The following is a 16,033-nucleotide window of genomic DNA, read 5'->3' on the forward strand; positions in this document are numbered from 1 at the left end:
ACAACACCGTAGAGTGAACGTGTGGAACTCACACGAGAGAGAAAACACCAAGATGAAAAAATCTGATCCATCTCATTTACCGACGAACATTTCTGCTAAAGACCGAGCAAAGCAGTACCCCGATGTCTTTCACGAAAGTGGGGGGAAACTATTCTGCACNGTGAGGACCCACTTTGATTCATTCAAACATTCGAGAATGCTTTCTGCTTCTGTGGACACGAAAGCCAAACAACTCACGGTCACCGAGGCATCGACCTCCAAAACCCTTTCGAGGGCTACAAGAATGAAGCTGGTCAGATAACGAACGAGTAAATGAAAACAGAATGAGGCGGAGAAGTGTGTGTGTATGTGTGTGTGTGTGTGTGTGTGTGTGTGTGTGAGAGAGAATAAATAAGACAGCCCAATATTTAAAAAAAAATCTATTCTTTTTCGCAACTTTCCGCAATTTCACCGCATAAAATCACATAAAAACCCTGCATGTTTAATCGCATAATCAAGGATTTTAGCCCGCATAATCAAGGATTTTTGCCCGCGTTTTTCTGGAGGGTCTATTAAGTACAACATATGTTCAGATTTAAACCTTTTTGAGTAAATTAAGCCCTTAACAGGGTTAATGATTGACAAAATTGTCCTTATTTATTATGCCATGATGTGCCTCCGAACAAAGTCACACGTATTAAATAAAAAATGAAAGTATTTTATTGACCTATTTTAGTTGAAATGTACCCAAGAACACGCTCTGTTTCACAAATGCACTCGTAATCTTTTTGGCAAGCACAACACATTCCTTTTCACTCTCTCTTTCCCTCTCTCCGTCTCTCACTCTTTTTTTTGTGACCCAAAAATAAACCTGCTGCTGGCATGTAGGAATCCTCTCATTACCAACATCCGTCATCCGCTATTATTAACAATACAGATCTGCTTTCAAGCTGCCATCAAATGTCCACACACAGGAAACACAACGTGAGACTTCAAATATTATACTCTCTTTTTGTAGGGATGATTGTAGCATCTTTGATGGGTTGATGGAAGAAGATGAAAAGGACAAAGCAAAACGGTAAGCTAGATACAGAGGAGCAACACACTGAAGTTATGATACTTGTATTTTGTGTTGATATCAATAAAACATTCCTTTTTATAAAACATCCCATGGTATTTAAAGGCTGAAATCTCCACCTGTTAAATTAATCATTATTTGAAAGTCCTACCTATTTAAAGACAGGTACATTTTTAGCTACAGGGAATATACCATGTCTAATCCAACATTATTGTAGGCCATACACAGCAGCAACAATGCATTACCTCATTAAACATTATAGAGTCGAATATCAAAAAGTTTATAGAAGTTTATTTTCAGGTTGTTTTTTCTGTTTGTCAGAATCTTGACATTTTTAATCGAATGTATAACTGTAGTTTCGATCGTAGCGTGTCCCGTAACAAGTCTGAGAAGAAGCGGAGAGACCAGTTCAATGTCCTCATCAAGGAACTCGGCACGATGTTACCGGGCAACACCAGGAAGATGGACAAGTCCACCATCCTGCAGAAAAGCATCGACTTCCTGTGCAAACACAAAGGTCAGGGCACGGCACAGGGTGGACACTTCTTGTTTTATATTTAGTTGTTCTTATGTACACACTGTTGTTGTCTGTGCTGCTTTACTCTCATTACTACAGCTTGTTACACTTTTTACAAGACTTGCCTTGCGACTGTGTAAAGTTGACTTAATCATTATGAACAATAGTAATTTCATACTCTTAACTACTTCATTTTCTTAGGTTGAGATACTTCACACCACTTCTCTGTTTTACCTTAATACCTTAATTGATCACTACTTGAATACTGTGACTATATTATGATGAAAGATTTACTTTCTACTCCTAGCTCTGTTCATTGTTGTTCATGATAATTGATTTAGCTTCCACTTTACTGGCCCTGTTCTTTCATTGTGCGTGCTTACCTTTTGTGTAGTCTCTTTCTGGTCACGTCGCCCCTTCATGTTTTCCTTACAAGTCTTTTTCCAGGAAGATTTTGTTTTCTTCTTAACATTCCGTTTTATTTTTCCTCCACCAGAGATTGCAGCCCAGTCAGAGTCCAGTGAGATCAGGCAAGACTGGAAGCCTCCGTTTCTTAGCAATGAGGAGTTCACCCAGCTCATGCTGGAGGTCAGATATTTAACATTTTGTTCTGTTCTCCTGTCTGTTTTTATCTCCCCATTTATTATACTCTTAATAGAAAAGTCCTTGTTGTAGACCAACACTTAGAGTTGTTCTTTATCTCATCTTGCATTATCAGGCTCTGGATGGGTTTTTTATAGCAATCATGACTGATGGGAACATCCTCTACGTCTCTGAGAGTGTCACCTCACTACTTGAACATCTACCGGTGAGTAACACTGGCTCTTTCTTTTGCCTGGTCACATTAGTCATCCCTTCTATTGCAGAACAAGCTTTTATCCATGTTGTTGTTCAGATGTTAGGATGACCTTTGTGTGTACCGGAAAAAGGTTTCGGCCGTTCTTCTTGTTTTTGTGTGTGTTCTCATGCACGTATGTGTGTGTGCTCCTCAGACTGACTTGGTGGATCAGAACCTGTTAAACTTCCTGCCACTCGGGGAACACTCTGATGTGTACAAGGAGCTGTCCACACACCCCACCGAACACGACAACCTTAGCTCCGATTACCAAAAGAGTCAGTATCTCCCCATGACACGCTACATCTGGCTGCTTGTTTTAGAATGATTTAAATCAACTGTAATGTGTTTGGTGGTTCAAAGGGAATATAATTCGGTTTAATATTTACATTTATACTTCCTTGCTGTGGTTACAAGATTTTGTAAAGAAATAAATCTGTGTTTAGGCCTTAACATCCAAAGAAAATTATGTAGAAACGGAATAAGAAAAACAAGTAACACATGTTCTTCCCATTAGGCGCTTTCACACCGGAGTACTTTTCCCAGGAATAGTTCCGATAGTTCCTGGGATTTTGCGTTCACACCAAAAAGATCTGGAACTAGACCTTTTTTTCGGGAACTTTTTCACCCCTTTTCAGGCCTTCTAGAGAGGTGGTACTTTCCTGGGTAGGAAAAGGTTCCAATTTCTGATTGGCTGGGCGAATTGCAAACCACGCCCCGTAAAACTCTGAAAGGTTTTTGTGTCGCTGCTTCTAGCAATTTACTCGGAAGGCTTCAGTAGAAGCTGCTGGGAAGACTCCCAGCAGCTTCTACTGAAGCCAGTCCCCAAGTCCGGGGACTTCGGGTGGCAGACAGTGGGTGTTTCTCAATGTCGAGGACGCTTCCTTGGTAGGACATGTCTTCCGAGTCAGATCCTTCAGAAGCGAGGGAAGAATCCTTCCTAGCCTCGGAAAACGAAGAATGATGGAACAGGCTAGCAGGTGTGCATCATATGCGAGGCCCCGCCTTAAATGGAGCGCGATTTCCGCCAAAGATTTTGGAAATGTTTCCGTGCGCAAAGCATTGTGGGGATTTTAAGACCGCGGAGGATACACATGTGCAGCCTCGACATCTTCCCCAAATTCCAAGGATCCTGGACATTAGAACAGTCCTTCGGCAGGACTCGATGACATAGCATCCTTGAAATAGTGGCTCTGGAGGAGCCTTCCTCGACATTGAGAAACACCCAGTATAGTTGTTTGCGGCCTGCCAGTAAACCCAAAGCAGAAGAAGAAGAAGAAGAAGAAGAAGAAGAAGTGACGTCAGCGGCTTCATTTGCGTAATCCTCCCTGAGGGACTTATTCCGGTGTGAACGCGATCTACTAGATAGTTCCGGAACTAAAAATGTCCGGGGAGCTAAGTTCCGGGAACTATTCCTGGGAAAAGTACTTGGTGTGAAAGCGCCTATATAGACTGTAATGAAAGTTATTGAATGTATTTCTGGCAAAAAATAGTTTTCATAACCGTAACTAATATTGTTAGTTTATTATAAATCCTTTCCTGTCCGTCTTGTATGTAAGGAACCACATTGGTAGATATAAAGTAAGAGACAGATAGTTATTAGTGTAGGAACACAAAAAAGCACTTATTCTAAGTGTCTTTGGATAAAAACGATAAATAGAAGTTAATCTAATGCCTGTTTTGTCTTGATACCCTAACAAAACCATTCACACATTATGAATTAACACTATGTTTACAACACCTTTTTGACTTATTATGTTTATTCTCTCCAGCGAAGAACCACATGGAGTTCTGCTGTCATATGCTGCGAGGGGCCATTGACCCGAAAGAACCGCCTGTCTACGAGTATGTCAAGTTCATTGGCAACTTCAAGTCACTCAACAATGGTATGTCACTCAAATAGCTTTCAGCACAGCAGGCTTTGTAAAGCTTGTTATAATTAGAAGTGAACATTGTCAAGGATTTTTCTTTGTCTGACGGAGTAAACAACATTTTTAAACGGCAAACTCTTCTCTGTGGTGTGCAGTTCCCAACGTGACGAGGAATGGTCTGGCAGGGGTGTTACAGCGCTCTCTGCAGCCTGCGTTCGACGACAAGGTGTGCTTCGTAGCCACAGTTCGGCTGGCCAAACCTCAGTTCATCAAGGTAGCCTAGGGCACACTGACAAACAAAAATGAAGTCACACTGAGTCATAAATAAATCATTTAATCTAACATAATCTTTCTTCATTTTTATAAACATAGGAAATGTGTACAGTGGAGGATCCTAATGAAGAATTCACCTCGAGGCACAGTCTAGAATGGAAGTTCCTCTTCTTAGACCACAGGTAAGCACACAAACACACACATACAGATTTCATTGAATTCTTAAGTCGCCACTATTCTCTGTCAGAAGTGATTGTCTGGTGGCCACAGTCTTTTTCTGACTTATTGAGAAACTCAAATCTGACATTCCTTAGCTGTGTGGAAGGAGAAATGAGCCAGGGTTTAAACTTCTCAAAAGTCTCTTGTCACATTGTTCACAATATTTTGAACAACCTAGTGCAACATTATAAGTAACTTCCAGGAGACACTGTCTGAAAAATATGCGCTGTTCCCCTCTCACTATGACGGCCAGCTTTTCACCCCGCCCTCAAATGTGGCTCTTTTTTCAGATATTCAGGTATTATAGAGTACACTACATCTTGTTTGTAGGCCTACTGTCTGTGGCTTTATATAAAAAGAAAACCAGCATGAAAACATCTTGTAACATAAGAGAGATTTGAATATACTTTTGACATTGACAAGCCTTCAACTTAAAGATAAAAATGGAATAATTAAAGTGTGTGGTGATAAAATGCTAATTAATATATTGTGCACGTTTATGAAACATTTCAGAGAATACAATAGGAGTACCTTTTAAATGCCTTTTTACTGAAGTTTTTCCTCTTTGGTTACATTTGACTGAAATGTGAAAGCACTCGGTTGGTCCAGGTCACTTTGACTTTGTAAAGCCTGCATGCAGCTTTTTTGTGAAAGCGAATTATAAGGATACAATTTCTCCTTTTCAGAGCTCCACCAATCATAGGCTACCTGCCGTTCGAGGTTCTGGGAACATCAGGGTACGACTATTACCATGTGGACGACCTGGAGACATTAGCCAAGTGTCACGAACACTGTGAGGGCTCATATTACACACTTTCAGTCACGATTTTAAAAGAAAGCATTTCTCTTCTTGTTGTTTCTAACAACTCTGCTCTCGTCTCTCTACTGTTCAGTGATGCAGTACGGTAAAGGGAAGTCTTGCTACTATCGTTTCCTGACTAAAGGTCAACAGTGGATCTGGCTCCAGACGCATTACTACATAACTTATCACCAGTGGAACTCTCGACCTGAGTTTATCGTCTGTACGCACACAGTAGTCAGGTACTGCAGCTCCCTTTGGCCTCATTACTGATTGTACAATTATCAGAGATCATTTTTTTCAAGATCATTTGACATTTCAGATACACTCCATTTACTGGTGACACTACATTTCGCTCATTTTCATCACATCCTTCATGCTTCTTTATTGGCGTAACCTTTTTTGTGTGCTTAAAATACAGCTATGCAGAGGTGAGGGCAGAGCAGCGCAGAGAGCTGGGCATTGAAGAGTCCAACCCAGAAGGGACTGTGAATAAGGTGAGAAATTACATCTAGAAAGCTGTTTCTCTAGACACGAGCCGAATTATAAAAGGTATTACAATATATAACGTGTAAAGGAAACATTTATTCAAACTAAAAACAATACATGTTGTGTTTGAACTTTTTAGATGTGTTGTTTAAGCCTAAGTAACAAAATGAAACTATCGGTAGTGTAATTTAGTTTGGATTAAATGTTTGACTGAAATTCTCTTGACAATGTATTCATTATACATTAGAAATAATATACACAGCCTTTAAAGAGCATACGATTGAATATGTCAAGAGGCGTTTAAAAAAATAAACAAACTTCAAATATAAACAGTGTCACACAACAATAAGCCAAAAGCTTCCAAACTTTTAACCTTTAACTTCTGTCAGTGAGTAACCGCTGCCCATTGATGCATCTCACACCGTCTACAACTCTGATGAACTTTCTGTTATCTATATCATCTCAATCCTTTTGTTTAGTAACAACATCAAGCTGAGAACAACAGATGATCCTAAATCAAACTCCAAACAAGATCATGTTAATCCCACATGAATTCAGTTCTATTTGCTGGTTTAGTTAAGTTGCCATCTAAAAGTTGATAATCAGTATGTATGGGTAGAATAGCACGTTTAAGCACATGAGTATTTTATCATGAATAATGTTTCGCTCTTTTACAAATCAGCCCTGTTATTATCACCTTTATGTAATCTGAATTAGATTTTTAAAGGATTTGATGCCAAGTGTGTTTTGTCTTTGTTTCTCTGCTTTAGAGTCAGGACTCAGAGTCAGAGTCACAGCTGAATACGTCCAGCCTCAAGGAGGCTCTGGAGCGATTTGATCGCAGCCGAACGCCCTCAGAATCCTCACAAAGTTCTCAGAAGTCCTCGTCGCACGTCTCTGACAATACTTGCACCTGTAAGGACACACGTGTACATAAATAATATTATGATGTTTATACTAACTTTTCAGATCATATCCGAATTTGTGTTTCATCACAGCAGCTCCATTTGCTAATAAAAAGGCCGAAAATGTGTACAAGAAAAGACACAATTATAATCATTAAAACAATGCATGCAAACCCTTATTGTACATTTGTTGTGGAATAAGGCTCCATATTTAATTACAACTTGATGATAATTATCTGTCTTTGATGTTCAGGGCAGGATGGGGTCAGAGGCAATGTTGTTGTCCAGCCATACTATAATCATATTAATCAGTCATGCCCTGACGTAAGACGAGTCAGTGACGCATCAGTTTGGGAGTTAGATGGGATGAGAAGCCCTGCGGGGAGTTGATACGATATCGTGACTCTTACTCATCAATTATTCTGTCTCTGCGGCAACAGCCTCTAAGCTACACATGGACACGGCCACACCTCCTCTGCAGTCCTTGGCCTCCACCATGGTGATGACGTCACAGCGTCGCTCGTCCATCAGCAGCCAGGTGAGATCTGATTGGACAGAAACGCCCACAAATACCAAGCTAGGACTTCCTAAACTGATGACTGAACAAACTCACACATCAGTTGTCATAATTATCTTCTATATGTATATTTGCAGTCGATGAGCTCTCAGACCACGAGCCAGAGTGTAACTCCAGGGATGATCCCTCAGCAGCAGCAACAACAGCAACAACAACAGCAGCAACAACAGCAACAACAACAACCACAACCAGAGCAACAACAACCCCAGCAGCTACAGGCAAACGTACAGGTGAGAATGGGTCTTCATTTCATGACATCATTATGTGCTTTGGAGTAAAGCTAAAACGTTTTGTTGATTAATTGCCCAGACAATCAACAAAACATTCATATTTAATAGACAGTGTTCTTTTTGGGAGACTTTTTGTATTCATATTGTGTTTCTTTCAGCTTACCTCTCTTTCTCAACTCTGCTAGTTACCAGCTTCATATCTTCAAGTGGTTGGCTTTGAATGTATCCTGTGAAATGTAGAATGTTCTTACTATGCACCATGACATGGAATAATCTCAACAAAACAAAAAACATGATAAAGGCATGTGTATGTTTTGTATATGTTGTATTTTAATGTATTTGTTCTGCCAGGTATCTTTTTTTAAGAGATTTTTTTGTATTGTAATGGGACTTCCTGAAGTAAAAATAAAGTAAGCATCTGGGGGTTACAGGTTCTTCAATGTTAATTATTGCTTGGGCTAAAAATACACATTTGGAGATGGTACAAGAAGCTCTTCGATTGTCATTCTCTACTTATTTCTGATTGTTAGAAATAATAAATCAATGAATGGAGCCAGACAAATCAATAATAAAAAAATCATGAGCTGCCCTGTGGACTTTGTGATGTTCATTAGCCAGTGTTTCGTAATGAAAATAAAACATCAGTTGCTGCACAGCTGAATTAAGTGACCTTTTCTCTCCACCCACAGCCGGTGATGGAGTTCTCGGCGCAGGTGAATGCCATGCAGCATCTTAAAGATCAGCTGGAACAGAGGACAAGACTAATCCAAGCTAACATCCAGCGGCAGCAGGACGAGCTGAGGCACATCCAGGACCAGCTGCAGAGGGTGCAGGGACAGGGCATACAGGTAGGATTTACACACAGGTAGAATGTACCTCAAGTTGTTACATTTTGGTCAACTATGCTCATTTTATATTTATTATATGTAGTCTATAGTTAGACATCTTAAATCTGAGTGCAGTTTTATATTCAAAATATATTTTCTTTCTGCTTGTTTGAAAAAGATTAGCACGAAAGCGCTTCTGTTTGTAAAGATCAGTAGGTGTATGGTGCTTTGTCTCTTCCTGCTGTATCTGACCTAGATCAGGAGGAGAATCATGCATTATGAATCACTTTTGTTCTATTCAGAGGAAACAGCAGCTTCACTACCTGCGCTTGTCCCCTGATAGGATCATTTCCGCTCATTAACTAATTGTATTCTACTCTAGCAATAGGCAAATGTTTAACATTGCCAAGCAAATGTTCAGTAATAAGGGCCTGCAGTGAAACCTGGACAAACTGGCATTGCGTGTTTCCATCCCGACAGATGTTGCTGCAGCAGCCGGGGGGAGCGATGAACGTGCAGCTCCCTCAGACGGGGTCGGTCCAACAAACGGCTAATTTGACCAACCATGTCCAGCAAACAACAATTAACCCCGTCCATTCAGGAACTCAGCAGCTCACCATCCAGCAGCAGGCCCCGCCCCCCCAGCAGAACCTACAGCAGCAGCAGCAGACCAATGCCCTCACACAGGTGGGACACACACACACACACACACACACACACACACACACACACACACACACACACACACACACACACACACACACATATTTCAAACAGAAGGTCGGCCATTATGAGGGAAAAGATCCAGCAATATTTATGTTGACAATATTTGAGGCCATGCAAGAAGACTGACCTTTTGCGAACTGTCCCGGCTTTTTGTCATTCATGTTTGCACTTCACAAACTGCACAAACACAGTAGTGCTCTGTGGAGTCGGCAGGAAGAGCCTCAGGGCACGCTGTTAGTGTTAAATCACCTGAGAGACTTCAAAAAACTTAACGCTGAACTGAAAAACACACAAAGCATAATTTCTACCTTGTTTAGACATATCCTCGTATCCTCTGCTATTGAGTAATGCTGATCTTAATTATCTTGTTGTTTATTATTAGAGTCCATTTTATTCCGCGAGGGCAACAAGAGCAACACATTTCAGGACATGTTCATATATTATGTATCAAAGGAAAGCATACTATAACCAAGGAGTAGCTGTGTGTTTTTTTTCTCAGAGTTTAAGCTTTAAAACAACCTCCCAGTCACTGACACTTTTTTATTTAGACACTTCAATCTATTTTTCTCTTTATTTATGGCTTCATAATCTGTTGGGTCTATTTAATGTATTTTCAAATGAGACATGCATGAAAAATTACATTTAATGTAAAAACTACTGGAAGAAAGAAGCAAAATGACCTAAAAAGCACGCTAACAGTTTACTCTGTTTTTAAAGGAATTCATATCATGTCCCTCCCTCCTTCCCCACATTACCACCCTCCAGCCCCAGCGTCAGCCCCAACAACCTCCGCAGGCTCAGCCCCAGACCCAGGGCTCCGTCTCTGCTCCGCTCTACAACACCATGATGATCTCCCAGCCCGGGCAGCCCAACATGCTGCAGATCAGCACCAGCCTGCCGCAGACCAACACACAGCAAGGCACAACGGTGGCTACCTTCACACAGGACCGACAGATCCGGTAAGAAGGACGACACGATGACAGTAGTCATAATATTATGTTAACCCCGCCAGAGTCATTCCTCTATGGCAGGGGTGTCCAAACTATTTTCACTAAGGGCCACATACAGAAAAACATACTAAGGGCTGGGCCGCTCACAAGAGGTGAGGCAATTAAGTTAAGTTATAAGTCAGCAAAATCAATCAAACGTAGGTCAACTATTCTTGATAATTGAATATATGAACAAAAACGCCTACATCACAGCTCTCCATAGGGTTTAGTTTATTTTGTTCGAAGCTCCTTCCTAAGAACAGAACCTCAGATTGCAATATGCAAATATGTTGCTGGCCTTTTTGTTATCAACTAAGATTTGTTCGAAAATGTTTTCAACTTTAATTGATTGAATGTATTTAAACATTGGGCTTATTAACGCATGAATACTATTCTGTAATATATGTTTACATATATATTTAGTAAATACAATATAAGACAAGCACAAGCTTCATGTGTGAGCCATATTCCATTATACTTTAGAATTTGCTGAGGGCCAATACAAAACTGAGCACAGGCCGCATCTGGCCCCCGGGCCGTAGTTTGGACACCCCTGCTCTATGGCATCAACCAAAATAAGTGGGGAAATGTGCAGATCTGATATGGGCAAAAATCCAATAATGTGCATCTCAATCCTATACACCCCTGTGTTTTTAAGTGACAAATACACAAATCTTCTAGCCCTATTAAAGTACTGCTACTTACCAAACCTGTCTGAAGCCAAGCTATTTAAAGATTTGAATAGTACACATCCAGTATTGTACTTGGTTACTGTTATAACTTTTTTCTCCATTCCCTGTTCTCTAGCTTCCCAGCAGGGCAGCAGCTGGTGACCAAGCTGGTGACAGCGCCAATGGCATGTGGAGCAGTGATGGTGCCCACCTCCATGTTCATGGGGCAGGTGGTCACTGCCTTCAACCCCTTTGGTGGTCAACAGGTATGGACAAAGCCCTTTGAGTCCCAGAGCAACTCATTAACTGTATCTAAGACCAGAAGAAACACTGCTTTAAATAGAGAATGATCAAATCGATGATGTCTGATGCTCCTAACCACCCAGCTGCTCAGTGCTGACAGAGAGGTAATAGTGTGAAAGTGTTAAATAAGATACTACAATTATACATAAAAACTTGGCTTTTTTGATCAGCAAATGTCCCCCCTTTATAAATTAATTAATTAAAGATGTTTTGTATTTGATGCTTTTATTTAGTGATGAAAAGAAGATCATGAAAGTTAAGACTACATGAAGAAAGTAGCAATGTTTTAAAATGTAAAATCTAGGCCTGAAAACTGCACACAAAGACATTTAAATGCATTTTGTATTGTCATTAAAGCCTAAAGAAGACTTAAGGACTAATGGATTATTATATTTGTGTCAATAAAACAGGTTTCAGAGCATTATAATTTATAGTAGACTCCCTTTTGACTTAAGGGAGTCTACATTTCCAAAGTATACTGAAAAGGAGCATCCTTAGAGAATCCATTGATAGATATTATAAGGAGTTGTAGGAATGATGCTAATACAAAACTATGTGGGATCTCATGAAGCAATACATTTTATACAGTATTCTAAAGAGATTCACTTTATCCCTTTTATTGTTCTGTGATAACTCCTGTCTCTTCCCAGCAGGGGGGGCAGACACAGACCCTGACCCTGCAACCAGCCCAGCCCCCCCAAGGTCAGCCCGACGGCCAGAACCAGACCACTGTAGTGGCTCAGGGTGGCCAGCAGGGGCAGCAGCAACAGCAGCAATTCCTACAGGTATCAGAAGAGGGCAGCAACTACTATCAATCCAATAATACTGTACATCTTGACAAAATATCAAGTTATCAATATGTTTCATTTTGGTGAAAAGTGTCTTTACACTGCAAGTGAGTCAAATAGTCAAACTAATGTTTGCAGAGGCTTATCATTTTAGGTCTCTCAACTTGTTGGGAGAAGAGAACGAGGTTTTTAATTTCACTAGAAGAACTGCTTGATTTTGTAATTTCATTAGAGCAACCTTGGCAATCACAATTATTCTCAATATATATATATATGTATTCAGTTTTTATCAGCAAAATCACTTCAGTAGAAATTGTAAGTGGAGTTTTGAAGGAACAAATTAAAAAGAGAGGATAATTAATAATAAATAAACAACATTTTTGGGGGCATAGGGGTCAGGGAAATTAGTAAGATGTGTGTATTGTTATAAGTGTGTATAATTACCTACAGAAATAGGATGACATGGACTAATCCTTGCTCTGTTGTTCTCTCAGGGCACTCGTCTTCTCCACAGTAACCAGTCCACCCAGCTGATTCTACAGGCAGCTTTCCCACTCCAACAACAGGGCACTTTCACACAGGCAACTCACCAACAACAGCAAACACAGCAACCACAGCAACAACAGCAACAACAACAACAACAACAGCAACAACAACAACAGCAACAACAACAGCAGCAGCAACGGCAGCAACAACAGCAGCAGCAGCAACAATCCCACCACCAGAGGCACCAGCAGCAGCTGAAGCCCCAGCCCCAGAAACCACAGAAAGCCCCGACGTCACACAGGACTGAGAGTGTCAGCAGCCAGCCGCAGTGAGGTCTGGAGGGGAAAACATTGGGATTTAAAACTCTGAGGGAGTTGCTGCATACATTTCTATTGCTCACCTGGCTGTTGCAAACTCCCTTTCTCCCAAAAAATGTGTCGTCCCATCTTCCTCCACCTGAAAGAAATGAATCATAGGAAAGAGGAGAGTCCGTGAGTCCTCAAGGAACTCACCATAGATTGTCACCATGGCAACAGGATGGATTAAAATCCATGAATTGTGGAGGAAGACCCAGTCTCCTTGGAAACCTGACAAAAATACAGAGAACACCTTATCGCCACGGTAACAACAGACTGTTTTGAAGGTGTGTCAAAGTGGACTGACTGACCTTGTAGAGATTTACTGTATGATAAAAAGAAAAACTTGTAAATATCATATATAGCCTAACAGAAAAACAGAAATGTAGTATTTTATATGATTGCATGGAAAGAAAAACTGTGTAAGCTTTTATTAGTCGCTTTTGAAAATTGAATTTTTACTTTGTTCAAGTGTTTTCTGGTCAAAGATGGAGCAATGATGCTCTGTCGATCTTCTCCCACCCCCTTCTCTGAAAAAAAACCACGGTTCGGAAATAACAAGGCTTTACAGTTCTGCAGTTTGGTTGGGCTTGGGTTTTCTTGTGGAAGTTGTGTTTTCAAAAATAGCTCTTTTTAACTTTGTAAGTACGAATTATCTTTGGCAAAAAAAAAACAAGATCACAGTTTGACTGAATTCTTTGCAGAATGATCACTGTACGTATAACGGGTGTAGTGATTCCAAGTGCCAATAACAGTCAGTAGTGTTTTTTTTGTTTTTCAAGCAGACTATTCAAAGGCGTATATATATTTTCCAACAAGATATTACCCCTATTAAAGTTAATGCGTGTGTATATAGTAGGGATTATTTTTTAACAGTCAGAGCCCTATAAGTAACAAACGGTATATCCTCAACCTCCTGAAACTTTAGCACTTGATGTGGTTGTGTACAGTAAATCACTGTCCAGACCTAGTTGTTTATCTGTGGTGTGATTCTGTGAGTTAGTGTGTGCTTTTGGGAATACAATCTTGGTGTGCATGAGTGGGCATGAGAGTGTCTGTGGTCAGTGGGTGTGTATGAGTGTGTGTGGGTTGTGTGTGTCGTGAGAGTGTGTGTGTGGGTGTGTGTGTGTGTGTCCTGTGCGCTTGTTGCCCCTTGTGTCTTACAATATTTGACTTAGTAAGGGTGAAGTTGCTGGATGGTACTTGTATTCTCAGGAATGTGGAAAGTTTTTTGCTTCTGCCTCAGTCTGGAACCAGACATGGAGGGACTAGACGTTGATGCTGCAAAGACCAGAGGAAGAAGTGTCAGTGTGAAAAGTGCGACTGGTGGCTGAGTTAAATTTGTCCCAGATCTCATTTCCTTATACAAATACAATTTAAGGGAAAAGTCTTAAAGACAGTAAGACTATCCTGTTATATCAGTATCTACAATGCTGAGTTAATACTTTAAATGTAAGAAAAATGAATTACTTTTCTGCTGAAAAAATATGATGGGGTAGGATTATAGAAAGATTATTTTCAGCTATTCATCCAGATTTGAATAGATTGACTTCATAGTACCAGCAAACCTGCATTTCTTCTCACTGTCTCGTGGTCTTCGGTATCATCAATGTTTCTCCTTCTATCTCTTCCTAGGCCTCAGAAACCCTCATGCAGTTCAGTTCACTCCTCTGGTAAAACAATGCTGGGCCCCATTCCATTTCTGATACATGGATGGAGGCGGGCTCAGCCCCTCAACTACAGTTGTAAGCCATATCAAACAGAAAAGCCTTGGATTGGAGGAAGTGTAATGGTTGACAGTGGAGCATTTAAAATGTGTTGTTTTGACTGTAGATAAGACTGTGTGTGTGTGCGCTTGTGTGAGTATAGCGTTTCCTAATTCTTGTATCACTCGGGGGTCAGTATTGGTTTCCCCTTGCGATAGCCAATCAGTTCTTGCGTTGCAGTATAAAGAAATAATTGTAATATTCAAGAAACTTCCTCTCCGGTTGGGCCCAGCATTCTGCAAGCCCGTGTGTGGGATAGCTCAACTTGAATACATGTTTGTGTGAAAGAAAGTTAGTATGCATGTTACCTGTCACTGTAACCCGTTATATTTTCATATGGAAACAGATGTGTGACTGAAAAAAAAAAAATGGATGTTAGGCAATGCAGATCACCTGTCAGGCTGTGAAGAAGATGGGCAGTGTTATTGTTTTACAATGAGAGACTGCTAAACCTACACTTCTAACAACAACTACACATCCGACAGGTTTCAAACGGTAACACTCTGAGATTATGTTTTTAATGTAGATTGACTATTTGTGTGACAAAGCAGGGAAAATGCTTCCCTTGACTTTATCTACAAATAATGACTAGAAGAAAGAGATTGAAAGGGTATTACTATTTGAACCATGTCTTCCACCTTTCACATAACAGATATAAATCCTCTGTAGACTAGTTTGTGTTGAAGGCATCACTCTAAAGGGTAATGCTGAAATATTTATAGTTTGTGTCACTAATACCCAGCCCAAAGAATGTAAAGGTGTTTTAAAGAGACTAATGGATGTTGTAACTGTTGATAATGGAGAACCTTTGGCAGGCTGAGTGATGAAGGAAAATGACTGTTGTGAAAGAAAGTTTCTCACTACAATGATCGATACATTTAAAAAAGGAAAACAATCTTATTGACCGGTTTTGCATTCTCAAACAACCTTATGAATGTTTCACAATTTCAATCTTTCAGTTTTTGCAACAATAATGTTCTGTTTGGAAAAAGAGTTTAAAAGGTTTTGGAAGATGAGGTGTAGGATATTGGAAATGCTTCTCACAGATACACAGATCACCTTTACACTACACAATCTGGTCCAAAAGGGTCCTAGTTCTAGTATTAAACTGTACACCTTCACAAAGCGAAGAACACCAGTATTCAGTGTAAAACGGTGCTATGCTTACCTGTACTGTATGTATGTATATCCCTTCTGCTCTTGAACTGTGCTCCTTTTATCTACCTAAAAGTCAAATGTAATAATAATCAAAATTTTGAAGCAAAAATGTTTGCTATTATTATAACCCCCCTCTACCCTATTGGTCAATTTGAAAATAAAAACGGTTGCAAATATTATACGTGACACAT

General features: G+C 40.2%; 1 protein-coding gene across 6 annotated transcripts in view; it reads left to right on the forward strand.

Annotated features, from left to right (window-relative positions):
• LOC104968026 (circadian locomoter output cycles protein kaput-like) overlaps positions 1–16,021 on the forward strand; it is a 22,289-nt gene extending 6,268 nt beyond the window's left edge. For 2 of the 6 annotated variants that reach the window (XM_010797564.1, XM_010797565.1), the window contains exons 5-24: positions 998–1,057; positions 1,414–1,574; positions 2,071–2,162; positions 2,293–2,382; positions 2,567–2,687; positions 4,182–4,295; positions 4,436–4,554; positions 4,653–4,735; positions 5,459–5,565; positions 5,666–5,813; positions 5,993–6,068; positions 6,831–6,975; positions 7,406–7,503; positions 7,620–7,772; positions 8,462–8,620; positions 9,080–9,286; positions 10,043–10,284; positions 11,122–11,251; positions 11,939–12,073; positions 12,571–16,021. In XM_010797564.1, coding sequence (XP_010795866.1) covers positions 998–1,057; positions 1,414–1,574; positions 2,071–2,162; positions 2,293–2,382; positions 2,567–2,687; positions 4,182–4,295; positions 4,436–4,554; positions 4,653–4,735; positions 5,459–5,565; positions 5,666–5,813; positions 5,993–6,068; positions 6,831–6,975; positions 7,406–7,503; positions 7,620–7,772; positions 8,462–8,620; positions 9,080–9,286; positions 10,043–10,284; positions 11,122–11,251; positions 11,939–12,073; positions 12,571–12,894 — 2,764 coding nt within the window. In that variant the 3' untranslated portion in view covers positions 12,895–16,021. The remainder of the gene's footprint in view (positions 1–997; positions 1,058–1,413; positions 1,575–2,070; positions 2,163–2,292; positions 2,383–2,566; positions 2,688–4,181; positions 4,296–4,435; positions 4,555–4,652; positions 4,736–5,458; positions 5,566–5,665; positions 5,814–5,992; positions 6,069–6,830; positions 6,976–7,405; positions 7,504–7,619; positions 7,773–8,461; positions 8,621–9,079; positions 9,287–10,042; positions 10,285–11,121; positions 11,252–11,938; positions 12,074–12,570) is intronic. The other 4 variants (XM_010797566.1, XM_010797568.1, XM_010797567.1 and 1 more) reach the window with 4 other exon arrangements.
• The last annotated feature ends 12 nt before the right edge of the window (positions 16,022–16,033 follow it).

Source organism: Notothenia coriiceps, unplaced genomic scaffold, assembly GCF_000735185.1.
Source record: "Notothenia coriiceps isolate Sejong01 unplaced genomic scaffold, NC01 NC01_scaffold00038201, whole genome shotgun sequence".
NCBI lineage: Eukaryota > Metazoa > Chordata > Actinopteri > Perciformes > Nototheniidae > Notothenia > Notothenia coriiceps.